Here is a 17,201-nt window from a genome sequence, read left to right as displayed (position 1 = left end):
TTTTTTCGATTTATTTAGTTTGAGAATCCATTATGTTGGTTCGGTTCGATTTTTGATATATGTTTGGTCTATTTGATTTGAAAATTTTAATTTGTTCGATAATTAAATTGACTAAATGCTTACCTCTATTAAAAAAAGGAGTGCTTTGGCGAAACAATGGAGCCGTCTAACTAAAATTTCAAGTCAGAAAAACATTCTTTTTGTCAAATAAGTATATAACGTAACGTTAGGCAAACTCTTCAAATTATAGTTTAATCGGGATTGTGTTATTTTATCTAAATAAATTAATTTAATGAAAGAAAGTTCTCTCAGATAATTTTTAGCATCTAATAAATTAATTTAATATTATAGTGTTTGTGATCGAGTGTTAATAAATAAACAACCATGACACAGTTACTCTCAATAATCTATAATGAAATATATTTAAATTATTATATTGTTTTATAATCAGTCTCATAAATGAGGGTCTCGGTGTATAGCGTAACCAACTCAACTATCTAAAGCCATGAGATATGCTAGTTCACTGGCCCATTATTGTGGCCCTTTTGGGCTGCCAATTCGGCCCGGTTAACCCAATCCGGGACAGAACCGGGCTCACTGGCTTAAACAAATTTAAATTCACTTATACTCATATCGACCCGACCCGACCCAGGTGACGCGGGGGCAGAAACCGGAGTCCAAAGCCAGCTCTTGTCCGTGTGACCGCGAAACCACACAACCTGGAGCACAGAATCACATGTAAATTTACAGAGAGAAGAGAAGAGAAGAGAAGATCGGAGATTGGAGATTGGCAACTGGTTGATTGAGTAATGGCCTTCTCCTTGGGAGCATTTGCTGCCGCGCCTCCCATTATGTGCAAGGCGGCGACCGGAAACAATGGCGGCAACTCCCATTCGCTTGACGCCTCCTACATCCGACGCGCCGCCCTCGTCGCCGACAGTTCCGCCGGCTTCTCCTCTCCCCATCCCAACTACGGCTGTGTCATCGTCTCCCCCTCCGGCAGTGTTGCCGCCGAGTCCTACCTCTACGCCCAGGGCACCAAGCCCGCCGAGCTCCAGGCCGTCGAGGCCGCCGGTCCTCTCTGCAATGGTGCCACCGCGTACCTGAACATGGAGCCCGGCGACTGCCCCGGTGACCGCACGGCCGTCTCTGCTCTCGTTCAGGTTGAATCGCTTCACAAGTTCTTTTTATTTGACCTAGATTTATGTGCACACTTTAGAGTCCTGCAGTTGGGATTAGTGTTCTTTTCTGAATCGCTAGATAATTTAAACAGCTCGACTTAGGATCTGTTCCCTTGTTTATTTTTTTGTAATTGGAGGCATACTCTTTGTTAATTGGATAAACGTTTCGGTAACATTTAAAAATAGCTATGATTTTCAGAACTCATCTCATCTTTCAAGTTCTATTGGATTTGTTTGTGGTAGGGTTAGAGTTGTGATTGTTTACAAAGGAAGTTCTATAGCAAGATTTGATGGCCCTGCAACTCTTTCTTTGTCAATTAGCTGCTAGCTTCTTTTGTCTGCTTGAAGGTTCCTTTTGGATTCAGCGTATGCTAATGTAAACGTCATACAGAAACATACTTTTACCATGCAGAGTTTTTGTGGCAGTTTTAACCCCTCGTCACTTTATAAGAGAAGTCAATTGAAACTTTATCAGTGTCTTCTAGATTGCAATCTAACTTTAACATGTTAATTATCTTATTAACATAAAAGGATGTCATTTGACTTCAATTTTGATGGTTGAACAAGGAACCATTACTTTTGCTACTTCCAAGTTCGAATTTTAGGCTGACATTAATTTACTCTCTTGTATTATCTGCCTACGCTTTGTTAGATTGTAGTGTTAAGAGGAATATCTCAAAGCCTTTAATAGCTGTATTTTTTGCATCTAATATTGGCCAGTAAAACTATAAGAGAGGGATAATGTCCAGGACTAATGTGCCGCACTGTGGCAACTCGCCAAACATATAATTCGTATAATACTGGTTTTACACAAATATCAGTTCCTTTACTCCTTGGGAAGAGGAGAAAACAGGGGGGAATGTGATGTCAGTATTGATGCAGATAGGGGCGGAGCTAGGATTTTGATTCAATGGGGGAGAATTTAAATAAAAAAAATGTAATTTCAAAAATAAGATAATAATGATAATATTAAAATGCAAAAACTTTTTACAATTGTTCCCTATGACTTTTCATATTTTGATAATGCCGTATAATGATCTCATTATCAATTTTATTAAATACATCATTTTCAACATACACAACTAAGTTATCATTCATTCATTGGTCTTCAATCCTATTATGCAATCGATCATTCACAATGTTCATTGCAGAAAATACTCTTTTAATTGTAACGGTGGCAACCAGAAGAAAGAAAATCGGGTGGGAATTGGGAAAAAAAGCAAGAAATTGGATGAATTTGGAAATAAAATGGATTAGGACTTAGGAGTAAATGGATTTGGGTCATTTAGCCTATTTAGGCTAAGTTTTAATACAATAATTTTGTATTTATTTTAAGAGTTGGACCTGAATTAAAAATAATATAAAACCATTTTTTTATTTTTTAAATCCAGCCCAGTGGGGGCAACCCCCACTGGGCCTCACTTGGCTCCGCCCTTGGATGCAGAACATATAATTCATGGATGAGTGTTTGTGTCCAATGGAACCATATGGTTGTGGAGGTTTCCTACTTTTGTTTATGAAGATTACCAGGCTTAGATGATTTATACATTGTACAATACTTGCATCTCTACAGGTAACTCATGTTCTGTACATTAGGCAGGAATTGCTAGAGTCGTTGTTGGGATCAGGCATCCTTTGCAACATCTTAGAGGCAATGCCATTCGAACATTGAGAAATGAAAAAGTGACGGTTGATGTTCTTGGCGAGGACCTAAAAAGTGAAACAATTGAGGTATATATTCAGCTTTCTATGCTTCCTTAACTTGAATGTTTTCCTTTCCATAACTCACTTAGAATAATGCTATATTGTCTATTTTATATAAAATTTCTTGTGGCATTTCTTTCTGACTTTTTTATATGTTCTGTATTTTAGGAAGCTTTGAATTCCTGCCTATTGGTCAATGCTCCTTTGCTCTACAGAGCTGCCTGTCGAGTTCCGTTCTCTGTTCTCAAGTATGCAATGACACTTGACGGTGAGTGTTTCATTTTCAGAAGAATATCTAGCTTTTGAGGGAGAGAGAGAGAGAGAGAGAGAGAGAGAGAGGCCATGTGATAATTAGGTGTTCTTTCTGATGGTATTATATAATACTGCCAGGAAAAATTGCAGCCAGTAGTGGACATGCTTCATGGATAAGCAGCAAAAAGTCAAGAAGCCATGTTTTTGAATTACGAGGGAGAAGTGATGCTATTATTGTTGGGGGAAATACGGTGCGCAGCGATAGTATGGATCTTCATTGGCTGTTATCTTTAAGTTGCTCTAGATATCCATGATATTATTGATTGTTTTTCTAATTCAATTTAAAAATACAGATCCACAGTTAACTGCGAGACATGGAGGTGGCCATATGCCCATGCGGATTGTTATGTCACAAACACTTGATCTTCCTGAGGTAGCAAATCTTTGGGATATTGCTGATGCGCCCACCATTGTTGCAACACAAAGAGGTGCTAGAAAGAGTTTTCAGAAATTTCTTGCATCTAAAGGTGTTGAAATAGTGGAGTTTGACATCTTAAATCCCAAAGTTGTCATGGAATATTTACATGACCGTGGTTACCTTTCAATTTTATGGGAGTGTGGAGGGACATTAGCTGCATCTGCTATATCATCAGGGATTATACACAAGGTACGTGCTATTATCTGTGGTAACATATAATAATTTTTATTACATTTTTCACTTGGAAAGTAGAGCAAAGAGAACCTTGTTATTGCTGGTGAACTAATAAACCCTAGAATCCTTATCCTTTTCCGTGTTCTACACAATTAAGCAAATTTTGATTCTGTTGATATCATAAGGCTGACTGCTTCTCTTGGAATTTTCTTTGAAGCTTTGAACCCTTTATTTGGCTCTATTGAGCATGTAATCGGAATACTTCTCTTATTATACATCTCTATGGCGCATTGAGTTGTTTTATGGTTGCAGCATACTTTTTCTTACAGGATATCCTTCCTTTCCTCCATTCCCTTCTTAGTGGCCATTCATGTCATGCTTCAGCTCCACCTATATGCTGATCTGTTTCTTTATTTAACTCCAATGCTTTGGATTATTTGGCTTCTAGTATAATACAATAACTACGTGGTGCAATCTGTTCCCTCTTTCTTTTATTCCTTTTGTTTGCTTCTTATATCTGAACCATCCTTTTGGTCATTTGATGAATAGCAAAGTGGCTGTTGTCTGTTCTCAGTATTCTGTTCAGCCAAGTTGCTGGAGCAACAAAATCAAATATGGATTCAAGAACTACGTTGTTCTTGTTGAAAGATCTCCACAAAGTTGCATCCCTTTTTTTGCTTCCATGTAATTTTGCTTGCCATGGTTATTAATATGTAGTTGGCTTCTTGGTACAGGTTTATGCATTTATTGCTCCTAAAATTATTGGTGGGAAGAATGCACCATCACCAGTTGGTGAACTTGGGATGGTTGAGATGTCACAAGCTTTGCAATTACTTGATGTTTCCTATGAGCAGGTCTGTGCTAATTTTTGTGTTTACTTGAAATGATAATTTTTCTGGCCCAACAATGTCTTTACAATGCCACAAACTGCTTGATTCTGTGAAGTTTGTTTTGTTTTGCGGTCTTTTTCTGTGCTCTCTCTGTGTGTGCGTCAAAGAAAGGCAAGGTTATAATAGATGTAAATTGATATGTAACCACTCCATTTGTTCAATTAACTCTTAAGGATCACAGATTAATTAAAAATTGTCCCAACAATAATTACACTTCATGACATAGAAGTGTAATGTAAAGTATGTGATGATATAAACTTTACCGAGTCGAGCAGTTTGCGACATATAAGTGTAATTTCTGCTTTCTGAAGTTTCTTCTTTGCAAAAGTTGCTTAGTTTCTGAATATGTTCTGGTTCACCTTTTCTTGTTGCTTACCTATGACATGTAATGCAGATTGGACCTGACATGCTTGTAAGTGGATTTCTTCAGCCTGTTCCAGACCTAACACCTTGTATTCCATCACTGGAGGAAATTTCTGCTATTGATCCTACAGTTGCTCCTTATGAATCAAGCATCATATTCTTTTATAAGACATGGGATCCTTATGGAGCCTTTTCAAACTTCTCACCTCATGCAATACAAATGGCTGATGAAAGTGTTAACTATCTCTCTTGGCCAACTGTGGAGCACTATTATCAAGTGATTTGAAATTCCTGAATATTTCCTATTCCCTTGTTGCAAACTTTTTATTTTTTTTTTAATTTTTTGGATGTGCTGCAATTTTCTTTTCATAATGCAGGCACACAAATTTTTTGGGGTGAATGATCCTCTAGCCAGAAAATGTTTTGAAGATATAAGATCTGCAAAAAGTCCTGAGGAAGCAGCACGAATGGGAAGGAAAATGCAGAAGCAGCACCCTAATCTGGTATGGTTTCAAATACCAATAACTATCTGGTAATTCATTAAAACTTTAATTTTCAGATTTATGCTTTTATGATGTTAAACAACAACTTTGTTCTTCCTGGTCAACATCCCAAGTTAGATACTTCTTTTTGTATTTTTGAAATTCCTTTCAGGGGTACTAGATTATCAATCTGTTTTACTGAATTAATCATGGCATATTTTTTTACATGATTTATTGATGATTCTAACAGGACTAACCTTCTATTTAATCTTCGTAACAATGGATTGGGAAACACACCATTTTCATGCACTGCACTTAAGTGATAAGAGATTTCCTTCATGTTATTTTATATTGAACTTGGGCCAATAAATTAACTGGTCTGTGAACACTAATGAACAATTTGTAAAACCGCTGGAGTTGGATATTAGATCTGGATGTTTAACTTCCATTATAAATTGTATGTGTTTCGTAGATTTGGCAGTTGCAGTAGCATTTTTGTATTAATTTTAAGGCATTATCACAGTTAGAAATTGCTTGAAATGCCTTCTGAGAACCAATAGTCAAGTTAAAAGCAAATATATACATGAATAAGTACATATTTTAAACTAAAATCATGGACCTCTTTTATACTCATTTGGATGTTGCATTTATTTATCATGGACTTCTTGAAAGTTGGAATTTCTTGACCAAATGATTTTCAAGTTGGAAGTGCAAAAATAATGCATAAAAAGGAAACCTTTTTAGTCATCTCTGGGATTTAGTTCCTTGTTGGCGAAGTGTTCTGTTGTGTTTTTAAGGTGTTGTTTCATTGTGTTGAGCTGCTTTTAGTATCATCAGGGAAAACTATTCTTGAGAGGTGCTAATATGACTTGCTATTATCATGTCTCTCTCTCTGTTTTTTTTTTTTGCTAGTTACTACTATTGTATTTTGCATCCCCAAGATGATTGTTTTAATGACTCAATTGACGACTGCCCAAAGGGAAGTACATATTTTAGACTAAAATCATGGACCTCTTTTATACTCATTTGGATGTTGCATTTATTTATCATGGACTTCTTGAAAGTTGGAATTTCTTGACCAAATGATTTTCAAGTTGGAAGTGCAAAAATAATGCATAAAAAGGAAAACTTTTTAGTCATCTCTGGGATTTAGTTCCTTGTTGGCGAAGTGTTCTGTTGTGTTTTTAAGGTGTTGTTTCATTGTGTTGAGCTGCTTTTAGTATCATCAGGGGAAACTATTCTTGAGAGGTGCTAATATGACTTGCTATTATCATGTCTCTCTCTCTGTTTTTTTTTGCTAGTTACTAGTATTTTACATCCTCAAGATGATTGTTTTAATGACTCAATTAATGACTGCCCAAAGGGTAGATGCTGGAGTGAACTCAAATCTTATAAAGCCTTATGACCATTTAGGTTTAACTCACAAATTAGTTTGGGATTCTCTATTCTCTGCTGCCATATCATAGCATCCTCTTGTGCATGTCCTTATTAATTGCCTCAAGACCTCGTGTACTCTTTCTTTTTACCTTGCTGTATCCCAACTCATGTCACTATCTCCTTATTGCTTAGATCATTCGTACACATTGATAGCCAAACTACGGGAAATACTATTAGTTAGTTATTCTTGTTATGCTGCTTTCTTAGACAAACTCGAAGCCTTGGATGCGCTCAGTTCATATATATTGTTTTACTGTAAAGTCTAACAATATTGTTAGAAACAGCGTACACAGAATTCACCATGCATATTCGTCTCTTGATGTCGTTTATATCTAGAAAAGCAATCTTCTTGAGAGTTTTTAAAGTGCTCACCGTGTCTTATGACCTCTCTCTCCCAATGCACGCAATGCAGGTGAGATCTGATTGGGAATCTGTCAAGATCGATGTCATGTACGGGGCCTTGAAATGTAAGTTTTCAATATACCCCCACTTAAACTCTATGCTGCTATCGACTGCGGGGTCTGTTCTGGTTGAAGCCTCGCCGCATGATCTGTTCTGGGGTGGAGGTCAGGAGGGAGAAGGCCTGAACTATCTAGGGAGGTTGCTGATGCAGATAAGATCTGAGTTTCTAGGCGACTCTACAACAAATACGACCAAAAGAGAGAGTGAAATTTTGTAGAATTTTTCCAATTGTGACTATCTATAGACTAATATATAAAGAGTAATCCATTTATGGACAATCTCTTGGCGAAATTATGATGTACAATTTACTTTACTTTTTTTTTATTTCCTGTAAGTATACAATTTACTTTTCTTGTACCTTTGCTTCAGTGATGATAGGTAAACTTATGTGGCTAAAGTCTCACCTTTTGTCACTGATATTGTGAGGCCAAAAATAAAGGGTAGACTGAGATGAAAAAAAAGGTAAAAGCATAGAGATAAAATTGCCTTGGAAATGTAAGCATAAATGTGTAATTGAAATAATAAAAAAATTTGGTGATCATATGAAAAAAAAAGTTAAAATACATAGGTTGATTTAAAAATACATAATTATTCAAGAAAAATATGAATTTGGCACTGTGGCGGTGCGGAAATTTTTTATTTGGCATCCAATCAATAACTTATCTTTTTCTTTTTGTATAATGGAATCAATAACTTCTCTCAATTGGATTGCTAATGATGTTAATAATTAGTGACAAATCATCTTATTGTCTGTCCAAGAATAATAAATATGAAATTAAATACAGAATAATCTGTCACATAAATATGTTTCTACCTGGTTTGGATGATTTTGTAGATCATGTAAGCCAAATTTTCTGGTGAAGCTCTAGATTAGTCATACTTTACATTTTAGGAAGGAAAATATTATACTTATAAATAAGTCTAACAAATAATTCTAATAAATTGATGTAATATATATAAATTTATAGTAGTTTTACTTAAAATTAATAATAATATATAATAATGAGTAAATTTTTTACTAATTTTAAATAGAACCATATAAATTTGTACATGTTAAGTGAGTTTGTGAGGATTATTTATTTAACTTATTTGTGAGTATATCATTTCCCAATATGAAAATGTTGATTAGACACTCAAATGTGACACTTAATGATAATACTTTAAATTGATATTTTATACTGTCATATGGATACAAAATACTAGTAAAAATGTCAAAGTTGTTTGATTTTTCTCCCTCGTAATGACTCTGGAGCAAGTTTGACAGAGACGGGAGTGGTAGTACGTAATTTAAAAAAAAATAATGCCAAACTTAAATGTCATGTGCAGCATTTTCCAGTCTGGAGGACTTCCCATGGGGACAGTCAGAGTCAAAGTCAGAGCCAGAGTAGCAGCCAATAAGATGCTGCCACATAGGCATGAGTAGTCAACTGTTTTGACCACTCTTGTGTGACAGTTTAAACGTACTACACCTTGAATATGGTCTCTTTTTCATACCGCTAGCATGATTGTATAAAAATGGCAAGCTCTCTTTTTCACATTTGTTATTTGACTCCATAGCAAGAAGAATAACAAGAAGCTTTCTTCTGGGGCTTTCCTTCCTCACTTATCATCTAAATATTCCTCCCATTTTCCTGTCCCCCAAGCAAAGGCCACTCTATACACACACACACACACACACACACACACACATCTCTTGCCGCCTTCTTCTCCCTGTTGATTGCCCTAGCTAGCTACCTTCTCTGTCTCTCTGTGTGTGTGTGTATAACTTTAATCTTCTTTCATGGCAGCTTCATCATCTGACCCAAGTCGAAGTCCTGCTGGCCTCAGTATCATCGTCGAAAGCAACCCTTCCAATCGCCGGCTAGCCGAGTTGGGTATTAACTCATGGCCAAAGTAAGAGTTGATTCCTTCATTTGCTCACCAAATCATTGATCATAATCATCACGTACGACTTGCTTTCTTCCACCATTGCTCCTGTTGTGCTGATTTGGGTTCATTTTTGATTAGGTGGGGTTGTCCTCCGGGGAGGTATACCCTAAAGTTTGATGCCCAAGAGACTTGTTACTTGCTCAAAGGGAAGGTGAAGGCTTACCCAAGAGGATCAACCGAGTATGTAGAGTTTGGTGCGGGAGACCTTGTGATCATCCCTAAGGGACTTAGCTGCACCTGGGATGTGTCTGTTGCCATCGACAAATACTACAAGTTTGAATCTCCTTCCCCAGCATCCTCCTCCTCTTAGAACCCTAGCTAGCTATATATATAGTTGTAACTCATTCCTTTTAACTCATCATTTAGCTCCTACCATTTCAGAAAACAAATTAACCTGTGAGAATCAGAGTCCATATATATATATATATTTGTAATGAAATCTTCTCTCTTTTTCCTAGCTATATCTAGTTCTGTATATGTTTCTAAGCCCTAAATTTCCTTCTAGTGATGATCAAATTCAAACCTTCTGTTAGCTAGCAGTCATGAGTAAGATTGAAGCATCAATCCCCATCTTTTCTTCTTTTCTTTTCTTCCCTGAAGTTTTACAAGTTCTTTATAAGACAATCTCAAACACCCAGATATATATATGTGTGTGTGTGTGAATGTTGTTGAAATAGATTCAGAGCTTAATTTCTGCTGTTAATGGAGGGGTTTGTGATGATCAGAAATGAATATATTGCTATAGATGAGTGGTTAGATGAATGTTTCTGGTTCTGTAAAGTAAGATGTAGAATATAATGCTTAGATGCTCAGCATGAAAAAGAATAAGAACAAGGGAGTCAACGCAGTCTCTTTCACAGGGCACCATTATTTGGAGCCTTTAAAGGGCACGTGCTTCAAATGTTATATACTTTGACTGGACACCATCAGATTATTATTCTATCATATCAGTCCTGATGAAACCCTAGCTACTCGCAGCAGGGTGGGCCCAGCAGAGTTAGAGGTTTCGAATTCGAATATTTTTCTTTACAATAATTTAGATGGCCATCCATCTATCTATCTATCTGTATGTTTAAGTGAGATTTGGAGATAAAGAAGTTGATAATAATGTGATTCTTGACCTGACTAAGAGTTATTGGTAGTGATTTAGAGGCTATTGCGTTCCACATGAGCAATATAATTGGCACTTACAAGAAGTAGTCTCCCAATGATCTCATTGATACTGTTTTAACCCTTTACTAAAAGTCCAAAGGTTCTTACTTCATTGCTGTGTTCACACCTGAAGGCCACCATTTTATGAGATGCTGGCCGATGATGTGACCCTGCCTATCTAGAAATTTTTTTATGTGTGCCTTCCTTGAATTTTTCGTATGCAGAGTACTAATTCGACGAACAAGACACTAAAGTAAAAGTACGGATATTATTCGATTTGATATATTTTAAATATAGTTAATAATTTGATTAAATATTTATAATAAAAAAATATTTAAGAAAAAACTTAATTTGTGTTTAATACGTTCTAACTGAATAAATTCGTTAATAGAAATTTGATATATTATTTATATATATATATATGCACACAAACATATTTTTGATAAATAAGTAAATAACTCATTAAACACACAAATATAATTTATATTTTCACTAATATTATAAAATGAGAATTATTAAGACGATTCATTCATATATACATACAAATATATTCTTGCTCAACAAATAAACAACTCATGAGCCCTAAATTTTCACCAATATTATAAAATGAGAACCAGTTCTTCAAATCTATCAATCTTACATTATTTGATTTTAAAATTAAAAATTAATTTAAAAAATGTAACAAAGTATGCCCTAAATAATCTTCTATGCATATAAAAATGAAGAAAAAGATGAAAAATCAGTACAAAAAAATTACTTCAAAAAATGTTGAAAAGACCACAAAACAAGAAATAAAATGAAGTAACTTACAGAGAAATAAAGAGGAGTTGAAATTATTAAATCTGATGAGAAGTTGACAACTGAAAAATAAACACTCCAAAGAGAAATGTGGTAGATAAGTAGTTTATTAGATAGATGATAGAGAGAGTAGAGATATATATGGGGATGAAATTGAATAATAATATTTATTAATATTTAACAAAAATAAAAAGAGAAATGGGTGAAAAGTAAAAATTTGAAAATAATTAAATAATAGTTCATCATGAACCATTAGCCATAATAATAATTAAAAAACTTTTCTGAACACACATCAAAGTTTGCTCTGCACATTGTCTTGTTATGAGAGCACACAACGAATTTTTTAGCCAAATTTTTAAAAAATTCAGCTAATACACATTTTATACTTTTTTAGATTTAAAATATATGAATTATTTCTAGTATTTCAAAAATACGTGAGTATAATATTTTTAATAAAAATATGAAATAATTCGCGATGAATTACTAACAAGGTGCGAGCATACACGGAATGTGTGTAAAAGAGGGTCACTTTCTTTCTCTAATTTTGTCCATATTAGATAAAAGTAATAATTTCGTCTACAACTAAATATTGAATTATTGGATAATTTGAATTAATTATTATTTTAATCTTCATTTTGTGTTTTCTTTTAGTTGAGACATTTCTTAATTTTTGTTAATAAGAGCTTACAATCACTATTTTTTAAAACATTTCTTAAGATATTCTTTCATATGGTAGATGTTTTAAGTAACTAATAAGGAGTATAAAAATTTAGTTAAAGATTGGAGAGCTTAAGAAGGAATTAAGCTACCCTTTAATGGAAATACTACTTAGACACTCATTTAAAATAATTTTAATTATATTCGTATATTAATGTGTTATAGATTTATATTAATGTGATATAAAATATAATATATTAATAAATGAGTATAATTAAAAGTGTCACAATTAAGTGACACTATTACTTGAGACTATTCTGAATAAAGGTTTTAAATACATCAATTACAAAAAGGAAGTATATGATTACTAAATTTAGTGTTACATCATATTAATGTCAAACCCTATTATTTGAGACTACTTTTTTAATGAAAAATGTTATATTTATAAATAAATTTAATAAATAATTTTCACAAATAGACGTGATATATAAATTTATAATAATTTTATTTAAAATTAATATTAATTCATAATAATATTCAAATGAGCCTCAATATTATTTTTTATACAAGTAAATTAAAAGTTGAAAGCAACTTGAAGGTGATTTTTGTCTCTTCTTGTGTGAGTGGGGATCAGTCAAAGGTAAAGAAAACATTGAAAAAAAAATGATATTTTAATTAAATAATAATAATAATAATAATAATAATAATATATTAATTATAATTTATAATAATAAATAGTATTAATGATAAAAGTAAAAAAATAATACATAATGTAATGTATAGACATGTGATATATTTTTAAAATTTTATATTAAAAAACGAGGAAAAAAAAGGAGTATGGACTGGTTTAGATCGATTTGGTCCCGAGCCCAATCGACCCAAATCTCTTTAATTCCGGTCCAGTCCGATCCGGTCCTGACCAAAATGACAACCCCTACATATTATTGAATGTTAATAAAATGGTCAACAACATTTCCCTGTTTACAAACACAATGTAAAGACAAAAGCCATTTATTTGATATATCAACCAGAATAGCAAATAATGCATCTCCAATGTGACTAACTATTGCATTAGTGGTCACACCATTGCAAGAAACATAAAAATTCCCATTCTTAAATGACCTGAACGAGGCTCTACCACTACATCCCCATTGTTGCTTGACCACCATATATGAAAGCTGAAACATTATGCCAATATTCACTAGTTCTCTCATCTTCTTAGGGTAAGTTGGCAACCTAGGACAACTGCCTTGAATAAGGTCAAGCAAGGAACACAAGTTCTAGCTAGCTTTGCATGAAGCAAAAATCCCAATTATGAAACAGAGAGCGATGGCCTTCTCCACGTGCTAGGCAGCACACGACATTTCACCTTCACCGAGACTCCCAGTCCTTCAGCTTCTTGCTGCCTTTGGGCTTTCCTATAGGTGCGTTCATTCCTGCCATTTTTGCATTATACTTGGCCCGAAGAGGATCATTGTATGTCCACCTGTGTTGCACCAAATGTTAATTATGGAAGGGGTTCTAAATTTGATAACCATGATGATGCATGAAACAGAGATTCAATATGAGATCTTGAAGACGATTTCTACGTTGATACTAGATGGTATTTATGATAATAAGCAGAGTCCTGAAATCAAATCCATCAGATGCGAAACTAGAGATCATGCGGAAGAGCAGCATTCTGAGGCTCATCCCAACAGAAACAAGAAAATAAACCATCCAGATGGGTCTTTAATTTGCTTTTCTTCTCACAATTTGTTTTATTGTCTTGATCGTGTGCTAATGGAACTAGGGTTCAAAAAGGAAACTTATGATATCATTTTCAGATAACCATTGCACTAGGAGAAGAAAAGTAAATGAAGAAGAGGCGGGTGTGGGGGGATGAAAAGAAAAGTAGAAAACAAGATTAAAAAGTGCATAAGCGTTGATGTAAGACAACCTCTATAAGTTTCAGTTCTCACTGGACATGCATTTACTTCACTGCTATCTAAATTGCCAACTGAAAAGGCCATAAATTTGGACTTGTATCCCCTTTTATAGGTAAAATAATTTTTATCCCAATTGGACCTCCGTAGATATTCCCTTTCAGCCCAAATTAACAATAGTTGAATCGATCAACATATAAACAAATCATAAAACTACTGACTCATTTGACTACAATTTTGTTTTAAATTTTTTGTTTTCATTTTTAGACTTGTGTAAACAAAAATGAAAATTTTGTTTATAAAATTTTGAGAACAAAAACTTGAAAACAAAATTGCAGTTAAAACGAGCCCAAGCCCTACATCAGTCAATACTCCAGCAGATTAATGCTTTCATAAAATTAGATACCAAAAAACAGCAATACTAGGGCCGGGCCCAGAAGAGGGGGGGAAAAATGAGAGAAGGGTAGCAAAAGGAATTCTGTACTTACGGATTGTTCCAATCAGTTGTGTCCTCGTTGACAAGATGGGTCCATTTCGTCCTCCCACTGCGACCAAAGTGCTTGACCTGCATAACTTTGGGTAATATTGTCTTGTCCATCCTATCTTCTCCGGTTGGAGAAGAGAAATCACGTCTGTATATATCATCTGACCCAGCAGTTCCAGCATGGTCATCAGCTTGTGACTGGAAGAAAGCACCTTTGTGATAGTATTTTTGCATGAATCTCCACTTCTGCTTGGATGGAGCTGCAGGTTTTGGATTCTTCCTCTCCCACTCCCTCCTCTCTTCCTCAGTCATGTTTCTCACCTTCTCAATCTCTTCCTTCTCCTTCAACAATGCCTCTCGGTCCTCCCTATCCCTCTTGATCCTTGCGATCTCTCTAGACTTCCAAGCTTCATATTCCTCTGCCTCATTTACTTCGTCATCAGTGTCTACATCAGCAGTATTTGCCTCCAAGTCCAAATTCTTCTGAATTTCTTGATCCTTCCGAATCTCCTCAACCACTATTTGCTTTGTTTCCACCTTCCTTTCTTCCAATCTCTTCTTTATTAATTCCTCAAGGGCCTGTTCTTCGGCCTCAAGCTTCTCACGTTCAGCAATGGTGTCTCTTTCGGACTTCGGAACAAAGACTGGCTTTACCAGTGCTGGACCTGTAAATTCATCTTCTGAGTCGGTCTCATATTCAGATTCCTCTTCCTCCTCTTCCTCTACTTCCTCCTCCTCTTCTTCGGGGAGAAGAGCAGCTTCTTCCTGCTGCCTCTGAAGCAACTTCTCCCGAAGCCTCCTTCTCCTTTCCTCCAAGGCATCTTCATCCTCTTCCTCTAAATCTAATCGTTCTTGTCTTTTGTTTTCCTCTTCTATCGTAGAAACAATCTCAGCTTGTCGAATGCGCCTGTGATCAGCCCTTATTTCTTCACGATTATCTATCCTACTCTCAGCTAGACGGCGCAGCCTAGGATCATCTCTCCTAGCAATGTCTGAATCTTCCTGACTAGGGAATACTTTCTCCAGGGCAACTGCCCTAGCCATCCTAATATCTCCATCTTCATCAGCATCATCAGCCCACTCTGGAGCTTTGCCAGGCCAGTACCTTTTAACTTTTGTTTGGCCAATTTTACCTCTAAGTTTATCTCTAATGGCAATAACAGTATCACTAACACCTGCCGTCACAGACATTCTTGTGAGAGATGCTTACCGTCCCCAAAAAGGTGGGAGTGGAAGAAATAAACTGGAAAGTCCACCTTACAACAGCCAGACAATCATAAAAGAATCAGCATCTGATCAATGTTCAAACCCTGGAATGACAATAAAAGAATGGGTGGTGAGTTACTTGGATTGAAACATTCATTTTAATCAATATTACGCCATAGATAAAACCTCCACATGAAAGGAAAGAAAAAAAAATGTTAAGGTCTGAAGTATGCCCAATCAAAGTAAGAATATCACAATACTACCACAAATTGCTACAAAGGATTGATTTTCCAGAAAGAGGATAGAAAGGGGCCATAAGGGGAGGCAGGGGAGCTTTTAATGAAAGAAACACCCCTCTTATCTAGGGTTCCCAATACAAAAGCCAACCCCTCCTCCAACTTCTGACATAATACATCTCAAGCGAACTATTCCTAAGAAACCATAGATGCGATTTCGAGCAGATGAACAAACAAAATCAAGTCAAAGAACAAATGGATACGCATACATATCAGAAGTCAGAACACATCGACCCAAATATGTATAACCACAAGTTGCATACGGGATGTACAAAACAGTAATCACAAAAGAAAAACCCTAATTTTCGTAGAAGCAAGACGATATTCATACATAAAGATAGGGAAAATTAGACAGCGAGGAGGCAATTTTTAGCTGTACCTGAGCGACGGCGAGTGAGAGAATGTTGAATTTCAAGGCAGAGAGGTGGAGCGGTTGCTACCTGTGGTGGTCGGTCCGGTGCCGCCGCGGCGAGGATGGTGGCCTGCTTTATATACCGGAGCTGGGCCTAACGTTAATTCGCGTTATAAGCCCGTTATAGTTCGGATCTTCGTTGAAAGAACGATTAATTTTCACAAATGTTATTATTTATTATTAAACTAATTATAATTCCAATAAAAGTTATTAATCTTAATTTTGAATAATCTTTTATTATTATTTTTTTACAGTTAGTTGTTTAAATTTTAAATAAAATGTCACGTAAAATAATATTAAATAAAAAATAAATAATGCAGCAAATTATATTTAAGATGGCCCATCAAAGCTATTGGGTTGGAATTGGGGAGGCCCAAAACCAAGGCCATGAAGCCCAGACAACCCTTATTTGGGGCTTGAAGACCAACTCTCTAAGAGGTTTTTTTCGGCCCATTGGCCCCGAAGTTGGACCAAGACACTGGAAAAATGAAAGGCTAAATTTATATCTTTGTTCTTATATTTTTATATTTTTTTAAGTATTTATTTAAACTTTTTTTTATTTTAATTACATCCTTATATTTATATTTTTGAATTAATTTAATTTCTGTACTTTGATTTTTTTTAGTGTGGTAATCCAAATTATTCGTTGTTTTGATTATACTTATATATTTGTATTTTTAAGTTAATTTAACTCATATACTTTAACGTGTAAAGAAAATGAGTTAATTTATCATACTTTATCTTTTTTTAACCCATCAAAATACAAGGGTTAAATTGATTTGAAAATGTAAGCATAAAAGTGTAATCGAAATAATAAAAAATTCATGATGCCACACGAAAAAAAAAATTAAAGTATAAAGATTAAATTGACTCGAAAATATAGATTGAGAGATGTAATTGAAATAACAAAAAGTTTGAG

General features: G+C 35.0%; 3 protein-coding genes across 4 annotated transcripts; 2 read left to right on the top strand and 1 right to left on the bottom strand.

Annotated features, from left to right (window-relative positions):
* The first annotated feature begins 733 nt into the window (after nt 1-733).
* Nucleotides 734-7,824, top strand: LOC127796277 (riboflavin biosynthesis protein PYRR, chloroplastic). The gene is made up of 9 exons (XM_052328344.1): nt 734-1,163; nt 2,778-2,912; nt 3,054-3,153; nt 3,276-3,401; nt 3,491-3,804; nt 4,524-4,643; nt 5,074-5,319; nt 5,420-5,545; nt 7,374-7,824. The coding sequence occupies exons 1-9, from the start codon at nt 810-812 to the stop codon at nt 7,638-7,640; spliced, it is 1,788 nt and encodes a 595-aa protein (XP_052184304.1). The 5' UTR covers nt 734-809; the 3' UTR covers nt 7,641-7,824.
* A 1,141-nt stretch (nt 7,825-8,965) lies between these two features.
* On the top strand, nt 8,966-10,673 carry LOC127797905 (uncharacterized). Its single transcript, XM_052331104.1, has 2 exons — nt 8,966-9,316; nt 9,431-10,673. Exons 1-2 carry the CDS (start codon nt 9,204-9,206, stop codon nt 9,660-9,662), a joined length of 345 nt encoding a protein of 114 aa, XP_052187064.1. The 5' UTR covers nt 8,966-9,203; the 3' UTR covers nt 9,663-10,673.
* Nucleotides 10,674-12,954: 2,281 nt separating this feature from the next.
* Nucleotides 12,955-16,407, bottom strand: LOC127798515 (uncharacterized). 2 transcript variants are annotated; one of them, XM_052332129.1, is made up of 3 exons: nt 16,250-16,407; nt 14,373-15,678; nt 12,955-13,445 (listed from the first exon to the last, which is right to left on the bottom strand). In XM_052332129.1, exons 2-3 carry the CDS (start codon nt 15,557-15,559, stop codon nt 13,331-13,333), a joined length of 1,302 nt encoding a protein of 433 aa, XP_052188089.1. In that variant the 5' UTR covers nt 15,560-15,678; nt 16,250-16,407; the 3' UTR covers nt 12,955-13,330. The 2 variants fall into 2 exon arrangements, with proteins under 2 accessions (XP_052188089.1, XP_052188090.1); XM_052332130.1 differs by lacking the exon at nt 16,250-16,407 and adding an exon at nt 16,202-16,221.
* Between the last annotated feature and the right edge of the window lie 794 nt (nt 16,408-17,201).

Source organism: Diospyros lotus, chromosome 3, assembly GCF_014633365.1.
Source record: "Diospyros lotus cultivar Yz01 chromosome 3, ASM1463336v1, whole genome shotgun sequence".
NCBI classification, from domain to species: domain Eukaryota; kingdom Viridiplantae; phylum Streptophyta; class Magnoliopsida; order Ericales; family Ebenaceae; genus Diospyros; species Diospyros lotus.
This window is presented reverse-complemented; position numbering and strand designations above follow the sequence as displayed.